Source organism: Apteryx rowi, unplaced genomic scaffold (genome assembly GCF_003343035.1).
Source record: "Apteryx rowi isolate R43461 unplaced genomic scaffold, aptRow1 scaffold_685, whole genome shotgun sequence".
NCBI lineage: Eukaryota > Metazoa > Chordata > Aves > Apterygiformes > Apterygidae > Apteryx > Apteryx rowi.
In genome coordinates this window covers 74,001-83,296 of record NW_020450966.1, presented here as the reverse complement: position 1 = coordinate 83,296, position 9,296 = coordinate 74,001, and the positions used below count along the sequence as shown (strand labels likewise).

General features: G+C 41.8%; 1 protein-coding gene across 7 annotated transcripts; it reads left to right on the top strand.

Annotated features, from left to right (window-relative positions):
* The first annotated feature begins 474 nt into the window (after positions 1–474).
* Positions 475–9,256, top strand: LOC112975725 (glutathione S-transferase 3-like). Of its 7 annotated transcripts, none has more exons than XM_026086182.1 (7): positions 475–557; positions 3,046–3,152; positions 3,587–3,638; positions 4,657–4,789; positions 5,452–5,593; positions 6,823–6,954; positions 8,452–9,256. In XM_026086182.1, exons 2-7 carry the CDS (start codon positions 3,066–3,068, stop codon positions 8,575–8,577), a joined length of 672 nt encoding a protein of 223 aa, XP_025941967.1. In that variant the 5' UTR covers positions 475–557; positions 3,046–3,065; the 3' UTR covers positions 8,578–9,256. The 7 variants fall into 7 exon arrangements, 6 of the variants coding, with proteins under 6 accessions (XP_025941967.1, XP_025941969.1, XP_025941970.1 ...); XM_026086184.1 differs by lacking the exon at positions 475–557 and adding an exon at positions 668–733; XM_026086185.1 differs by lacking the exon at positions 475–557 and adding an exon at positions 1,290–1,377.
* The last annotated feature ends 40 nt before the right edge of the window (positions 9,257–9,296 follow it).

The following is a 9,296-nucleotide window of genomic DNA, read 5'->3' as shown; positions in this document are numbered from 1 at the left end:
CCTACTAGTAGGAGTGTTATTGAATGAACTTTGCTTCAGTAAGCAGCGTTGGGCAGAGGTAGGGCTCTGCAGTATGAAAAGAATGGCAGACTGCCACGTGCAGCGCCTCACTTGGATGTGTCTGCAGTCTTGGAAGCTTGACTACCCTACGTTCTCCTACAAATGGACCTTGAGCTTGTTTGGAGGTTCTAGCAGGGGAGCGCAGCTACCGTATACCCTTGACCGATGAACGGTACGTCTCTATCGGGGAAGGTCGTCCTCTTCGACCGAGCGCGCAGCTTCGGGAGGGACGCACATGGAGCGGTGAGGGAGGAAGGGGACACCCGCCTAGCCAGCCAGATCAGCCGAATCAACCCTGGCGATCAATGGGGTGACAGATGTCGCAGCCAGATCGCCCTCACATCCGAAGGTATCTGCGGCGGCAGCGCTATATGAAGGTCCTAATACCGCTTTTCTTTCTTGTTAGGGTGATTGTTTATAGGCCGGAAGCTGGAGAACTTTGCAACGAGACCGTTTTTCTCTGCCCAACAAACAGGATCTGTCAAAACTAGAGCAAGGTTAGAACAACGCTGCCGATCTTTTAAGTCACATTTTTCTCCCAGAAGCCTTTGCGTAACATGCAAATATAGGACTCCCTATTGGCGGTTGCCCTGCTCGTCACCGCCTACCGCGTTGTTGGTGAGGGAGGGAGCGGGTGGCGGCGCGCAGTGGTTCGTGCTGGCCCTGGACGCAGGTGGGTGCGCGCGCGGCGCGCTCCGGCGGCCCTCGTGCGCGGGCGGCTCGGTCCGGTCCGGTCCGATCCGGTCCGGTCCGGCTCGGCTGGTGGGGGGAGGGGGAGCGGGGTGGCGTGGTGGGCGGCCGCCGCGGCTCGGCGAAGCCCCCGGGCGGGCGGCAGCGGCGGCGGGTTCCTGTTTCCCTTCGCCGCCCGAGCTGCCTTTGGCGCTCGGACGAGGTACTGGAAGGCCGCGCCGGGTTTTGCTCGCTGATCGAGTATCTTATCTGGAAACGGCGTCACCGGCCGTGAGGCCAGGCCTTTCTTACCTCAGGTCTGAAGAAAACCTGCCTACTCCAGCACTTCTGATCTCTTAGTGACAGTTTGTTTTCTTTTGCTCTTTGCCTCCAGGCCCTCCCCCACCCTAAATAATTAACGTGATGGTTCCCTGCTTAATGACCTAATCATTTTTTATATTGTACCCGTGGAGAAATTGTCCCCAGTGGCAGCGGTTGGAGTTGGTGGCCCAGGAGGCTGTTACCAGCCCTGTGGTCAGTAGGGGACTTTCCTTCCAGATTGGTCTTGTGCGCTTTGGAGCAGAAAGGAGCAGCTGGGGGCTGCTGAATGTGCGAAGTGAAAATCAGCTTTTCACTGCTGTGCTGTTGGTGCGTATGGGTGGCATGAGAGCGATGGCTTCTGGTATGGCTGTTAGCATCCTCCCTCCTGCAAGTTTCTCTCTTCACCTGCTGGGCTAGCCGAGCTTCATCAGTCTCTGTCGGAATAAGAGGGGATGGCACCGTGAGTCAAAATCAGGTTTGCCATCCACTGTGCAGGAAAAAGCCTGATCGCTGCTTGCTTCAGTTCCCCATTGGACTTCCTTGCTCTTGCAGCACTGCATGGCAGGTGCAGCCTTAGGAACCAAGGGGTTACGGCTTGCTTCAAAGCCTGCTGATATCCATGTATTTAAAAGACAAGCATCTGTCAGGTCTTTGCCTTTTGTTTTTTCATGAAGCTTATGTAGTTCGTTCTGATACCTTTTTTTTTTTCAGTCTTTTTTTTTCCCCCCCCCTCATGCACTTTTTTATTTATTAGTGGTGCAGATGCTATTTTGCAATGCTCGTATTCCCAGTGACTTACCTGAGAAGAGAAGGAGGTCTCTGAGCTGCCTAGAAGGGCTGACCAGCCTTGCTCATTTGTTCCTGTGGTCAGCTGAAGTCTTTGTGTCTTTTTTTTTTTGTGCCTRTTTAATAAACAGGCAGATGCCTTGCCTAGTGCTGCTTCTGTGTTCAAGGCCTTTCAAAGGTCGCCTTCCCCCCCCCCCACCTGGTATGAAGGAACTCTTGCAACATTGTGAACTGGAGGCTATTGTTCAAATGCCAACAGACCCTTTCCCAGGCTTAAATTCTTGGAGGGACAAAGAATATCCCTGCGGAGGAAAAACATTCGCAGTTGCAGTAAGGAGTTACTGTTATGCAGTTCTGTGTATGACATACCTGTACGATGAAATTTGATGTTCCCTTGGCTTATGGCTCTACAATGGAATCCAACTCCTGCTGAGACCAAAACACTAGTCTAGTTAAAACAAACAAAAAGGTTTATGAAGTCGTTCAAGAACTAAAATTCTTCTCTCAAAGCAGCATTGTAGACTTCAGCAACTTAAAAGTCTATAAAGTTATGCTTAATAATAAAGATTATTAATAGAAATGAGACCAGTAGAAGGGTAAATTGTATAACAATCTGAATCTTTGTATTTTAATCTGGATTCTTGCAGAAGAAATTGGTCACTCTTTTGAAGTTCTTACTTATCCTAGATCACCTACTTATCCTGGATCACCAGAGCTAGAAAGAAAAGTGAGAACTTTTGAAAACACATTCTCATACTTCATCTAATTATGTGTAGAATTAGTCTTTAGATACTTCTGGCATTCTTTGATACGAGGACTGTCAGACTTGAAAAAGCTGTATAGTCCCTTTTCCCCTCTTTGACTGAAACATGGCTTTTAGCAGTGGTTGTTTTAGAAACTCTAGCACTAAAACTTTTTTTTTCTCCTGAAGGATTTTAAAGATTTCTTTAGTGGTGACTTTATTTTCTCAGTTATCTCCTATGTAGCAACTTGGTATTTGCACTTTCTGTCTTTTGGGGGAATGAAAAGAATTATGAAACACTGTTATTGTGATTTGACTGTGCAACAATGAAACCAAATCAGTTTGGACCAAAACTTTATTGAAGTGTTTTGTCTAAAATTAACTTAAATTTCTGTGAACTACTACTTCAACTGCTGTCAGATTTTTGTGATTATTATTAAATTGTTATCTCCATATAAATATTTTAGGTGACAAGAAGTTTGAAGACATGGCTGGAAAACCTAAACTTTACTACTTTGATGGAAGAGGCAAAATGGAGTCAGTTCGCTGGTTGTTAACTGCAGCTGGGGTTGAGGTTTGTTTTAGCATTTTCAATTTTAATCTGGAAGCTTGTCGTTGAGGCAGATCACTTGAGTTAGTAGCCAGCAAAGAAAAAGTGTTCAAGATGGCATAGTAAACAGTATTGCCTAGCCCCCTATTCAATATTACTACTTTAGGTCAAGTGTGTTGGATGAAATTGTCTGTCGAATACTAATTAAACCATCCTTACTCCAGTTCCTATTGCCAGTTTTTTGCTAGAGTTGCCTGTAGCAGCAGCTTCCAAATACAGCAGACCAAGAGGTTTTGCCAGTGCTTCTGCCCCTTGCATGTTCTCCTTCAGAACCATACCTGAAATGGAAGGAACCATGCTGTATATTCTCTTCCTTGTATGATGCTTAACAGGTTTGCCTAATCTTTGAAAGGTTACAAGATGCTCATTTCCTTTTCTTCCCTATTCTCTTCTGTCAGTTTGAAGAAGAGTTTCTGAAAACACGAGAACAGTATGAGAAGCTCCTGCAAGGTGAGTCCAGATGAAACCTCAAGAAAAGTGTGAGCAGGCTTTACTCTAGCCTCAGATAAGGTGTGTTTGATATTGCGTTTGGGACTTTCAGAGGAGGGGGGGAAGTAAAACTGAGAGCTGTGAACAGGGGAGAACAGGGCACTGGTGTTTTGTTTTGTTTTGTTTTGTTCCCCAAGTGTGGACAGGCACAACTGAAGATTAAATGCGTTTTCCAGGCCTTCCAGTTGTTCTGTTCTCCCTTTGTCCACTGCTGCCCCTCCTGTTGATGAAAATTCACTTTAGGTGATTTAAGAACATGCGATTACTTCTGAAAATGGGCCATAGCAAATGTTTTTGTGCCTAAGCTATAAAATGGCTGGTTAAAGGTCATGGTCCCTGAGCATTTGCCAAGCTGTATTTGAAATTCTTTTGTCAGAATTCATCAGATCCTCAYTGATGAGGAAAACGGTGTCATACAGTTACCATATGAATTTTATTCCCTTCTACGCATCCCACCTGGTCCCACACATTTACCCTGGATTTCAACAACTTGCAAAGGCTTATCCTAAAGCTTCATTGAATGTCCTAATTTAGCTTTAGATACTCATTATAAGGGAGACGTGGAAATCTGGCATTTGCTTCAACTGTGTTTCAAATAGTAGAACAGAAATATATTTTTATGTATTTATTTAGAATTAGATGTTCTTTATTTATATGTTTTAGAGTCATTATCTCCACTGTATTTCAATATCCATATAAAAGCTGTTGTACACAGTCCAGACTGCAACTTAGTGAAYCTTTTGTTTTAAGTGAGGTTGTTAATCCACAGTAATTCTGCTCTTCAATTTAATTTGTCTTGCACCATTGTAATTTATTGTTTGCATGTTAAAAAAAAAAAAAAAACCTTCCACAGTATAATATAAGGACTACTCACAGCAAATTTGCTGTAAAAGTAAACACCTTCTCCTGAAAGCAGCAGGAAATCTGATATGGAGTTATTGGATCCAGTACAATAATGTGTGACTTCCCGTTTCTCTAGATGGAGCCCTGCTGTTTCAGCAAGTGCCCATGGTGGAGATTGATGGGATGAAGATGGTGCAGACTAGAGCCATCCTCAGCTACATAGCAGGAAAGCACAACCTCTATGGAAAGGACCTGAAGGAGAGAGCCCTGTACTGTAACAGTACTACTCTTCTTGAATTTATTATAGTAGTTTAGATACATCTAGAATTAATTGTTAACTAGCACACCCAGGGTATCGCCTGTGTGCCTCAGTGACACACATAACTTCTAGTGAGAGTGACAGGCTTCTGTTGGATGCAGGCCAACTGATTTGTTCTAATTAGATTATGTTTGTGTAAAAATATTTGATGCAGTGGTTTGCAGTGCTCTAATAAAACATCAGCCTGTAGTTTATTTGGCACCACTTAGACTTGGGATAAAACCCTAAAGGTGGGATTCATCTAGATGACTAAACTAGTTCAGAATGAATCACCTTATGGTACTATGTGTCTCCCTTTAGTGATTCTGAAGGGATTTATATCAGCATTTGCTGTTTGAAGTTAAAGATTTTTAATGCCTGTACAATCCTGTTTAGAATTAATCCTGGACAGTGGGACAAGTGAAGCACCAGCAATGCTACAAGTACGAGTGAGACTGAGATTGAGATTTTTTTTTGTTTACTCTTTAACTGAAAAAAATAATTTTCCCTGGTAGAAAAAAATTCAACTTTTACTACCACAAAACAAATCTGACTAGGAAAGTGCTTTGCCTATAAAGGTGCCTTCTCATTTAAGTTGGTGGTGTGTGTGTGCGTTTGTTTGTTTGTTTTTAGAATTGATATGTATGTAGGAGGAACAGATGACCTTATGGGCTTTATTATGAGATTTCCCTTCTTATCAGCTGAGGATAAAGAGAAGGAATGTGCCCATATAATTCAAAAGGCCACAAGCAGATATTTCCCAGCCTATGAAAAGGTATGTAGGAGCATTATTTCCTTCCATTGCTCTGGAATAATGACAAAGGGAATGCTGGTTATTTTACCAAAAGCAAAGGAAACGGGAAAGAATCAGTACAGTACTTTAACCCGGGATGTCATATTGTCACCAGGCTGGAGAGATGAGTGGGAGGTCAAAGCAGTATGAGAGAAGAGGTGGTAGGTTAAATGCAGGAATTCCTAAGTGAGATTCTATGGGCTGAGCAATATCAGTGTTCAGACTGAAGGATCCAAATATCCCTGTAGACTTAAAAGTTTGATCTAACAAGTACATGAATATGTCTGTGTAAAGTCTAAATGGCAACTTCCTGTTTTTTAAGAAAAAGAAAACTGGATAACTTGCCATTGCAAAGTTATCGCAGTTTTAAAATAGCTAATTGTCATCTTTGACATTTCAGATACATCTACATGGCTTTTTAACTACAGTAACACAGCGAGTCTCAGAGATTCTCAGTGTTTTAAGTTCCCCAGGTAGATGGAGGAGCAGCTCCTGGTGCTGAAGTGTTCTAGTCAGAACTGTCTGCTGCATAAGCCATACTGGGATCTTGGTGTCTCTCTAACAGATCCTCTGAGAGATTGGACCCAACAGGTGCTCTCAGTGCAAGCTTAACATACACGGACAGGATGATCTGGCAGAAATAGCTGCTTCACTCTTTTAAAGGTTGAAGGGAGGGCAGTTTCYCACTTAAATGCTAGCTTGTTGGTTAAAACACTAGTCCTAAGTATGGTCAATGGAGTTCAGTTTTCCCCTGCATTCCACTTGTGTCCTAGCCAAAAAGCTTTAGGTAATGTAAAAAGAGATGTGATCAATCTATTTTCCCATTGAAGTTGTAACTATATACAGAAAATTCAAGATTTATTAGTCTGGAAAGGAGAGAAAACCAAGGAGGTATCTAACCCCATAGTTCAGTACTTAGGGTTACATATGAGTTTAGGGGGGAGGGAGGAAGGATGGGTAAGAGAAACCCTGCGGTTCTAAATCACTACTGTGAGGATTTCTCATATATAATCTATAAAATGATCAGTGAGTGCAGGAAGTGAACCCACATCTCCAAGACTAATAATATCCCTAGCTGCGTGAGAGAGAAAAAGGTCAGAAGAAGAGTAGGCACAGGAAGTATTGTGAAGGAAGGTGTACCTGAGCATTTTGAAAACATCAGCCAGGGCTGACTATCCACATCTAAACTCTTTCATTCATAACGCTTGCAGGTTTTGAAAGATCGTGGGCAGGCCTTTCTTGTTGGCAACCGTCTTAGCTGGGCAGATGTTCATCTTCTTGAAGCCATTTTAATGGTAGAAGAGAAGTCATCGGATGTTCTTTCCGAGTTTCCTCGGTTACAGGTAGCTACACTAACAACACACTTACATGGCTGGAAAYATGACAAATGGTCCCTCAAAGTCTGTCACGTGTGGACATGGACAAACAAGAATGTTTGTCACTTCTTTCCTTCTAGTCCTGTTCTGCTACCATTAGGAAGAGCCTCCTAATAGGCTTCATCTGGAGAATGCATTCTTTTCTAGAATAATCCCTGTATAGATCTGAAGAAACCCACCCTGCTGACTTTTTTTTTTCTGTCCCATCACTAGTTCTGTGATACCTTTCAGTAGAAAATATTTTTCAGATCACAAGATGTGATTTGTATAAAGTACACATCTGAAACAACAGATAACTGTTTCCACTTCATTCAATATCAATACAAGACAGAAGAGGGCTGTTTTATTACTTTTTAAAATTATGAGTTTGGAGTAAAGGGGAGTAAACTTCCTCCATGGCTAAAACTATATTTCGTGTCTTATTTCAACAAGCAATTTGTTAACGAATGTGTAAGGAAAAGGTGGTTAGGAAGACTGAAACGAGTACAGGAGCATCATTTACAGAAATCATTAAGAGTCTCTACTGTTACTGGGGAAACTACTAATGATAGCTCTCTGGAACTGCCTGATCAGTAGAGGAAATATTGTTAAGACCAGAGCTACATTAATCACACTTTGGGGAAGAGATTCTCCTGCTGTTGACCCATTCAGCACTTCTGATAACACCCTAAGGATAGAGGGATCAAGACATGGATCCTTGGAAAGAATATTAGCACAGTGAAACATAGAAAGCTGGCAACCTGTTCTTCTTCCCTAGTGTTCTTGCCACAGGAGTGGAACTGAAGTTTTTCTGAAGCACTCTGTGTAGGTGAGGATGCTAACATAAACATTCAGTGTCCATACAATATGTCTTATTTACCTAGAAGTGTTTAAAAAAAACCCTCCAAAATCATTTGAGTAAATGGTACAATCAGACTCCATCAAACAATACTTTTTAAATGTGCAACACTTAGATAAGTGTATTTAAATGTAGTCTTTACTTGCAGCAGTGTGGTTAAGCCTTAGTATTTCCTATTTCTTCCTCTGCTATCACTTCAATCACTTATGKCAGTGCTAACATTTGAAGTATGTTCTTTCATAGCATCCCCACAGTTAATCTTGCTTTGAGTAAGTACTTACCTGCATGAACAGTGCAAATATTGCACAGATGGTGTTTCTTCCAGTGTAACCACGTTGACTTTTTCCTTTTTGTTCACTTTGAGAGCAATCCCCTTCTGCTTGTCATGATCTGACGCCAGCTGCATTTCACAAGCACAAAGATGCACAAGTTGAGGGGAAAAGTACCACTATGTCAGTCTTGGACTGGCTCACGCAAGCCTTAAGCATAGACACTTTTTGGGTTGTATTGCAACTAAATAGTGCCCTCTTCAGTTAAATCCTCTGCTTACACAAATCAGTCTAACTTTTTTGTGGGTGTGTGTTACATTCTGATCTTTAAATACCATGTACTTGTTTACTTTTTAGGCATTTAAAGCAAATATAAGCAGCATCCCTGCAATCAAGAAATTTCTAGAACCAGGAAGCCAGAGAAAACCTGTTCCTGATGATAAATATGTGGAGACTGTGAGAAAAGTTCTCTGGATGTATTGATATGAAAGCAAATTAGCATGGCTATCTAAAACAACAACTGTGCTTGGCTTAAGAAAACTATCAGATTGTACATGCGTAATTAAACTCCACAGGGAAGGTGTAGGGACATTCAAAAGGAGGTTAAATTAACAGTATCTCATGTTCTCTCACACAAAATGCAATATGCAAGTATTTTTCATAACACTTTACTATTAGCCTATTTTTTCCTTCATTCTTCTTGAGTGTTTTCTAGTAATTTTAAGGGACTGAAATGGCAGCAAGTCTTCCTAGAAACTTTCTGGAAGCAGGGGGAAAAGCGAAAGAGAAAGAAGTGTGAGTTGCTGTCTGACAGCTTCAGTACGTTCTGGTAGATATGAGGACTTTATTCGGAGATCCAGATCAGATTACAATATGATGATGGGTTCTGTTTCAGGCCTTTACCGAATTTTTTGATATAGTTGTAGGAAAATGAAGCAAATAGCTTTTAAAGTAGGAGGGAGATGCTTCTCTTTCCAGGTCTGTTGGACATTAATGACTTGCCTGAAATGTCTGTATTGTGCCTTCATAATTAAGTTGTTTCTTAATTCAGCAGGAAAAAAAAGTACAAAATCTGACTGACAAATATCATTGCTGTATAATGCTGTAATTGCTGTATTTAGAGGACCTTTTCTATTCAATAAACTTCTTATTCTTATGTGGTCATGTTGTCTTCCGCTTATGAATGAAAGTTGTAGCTTGCA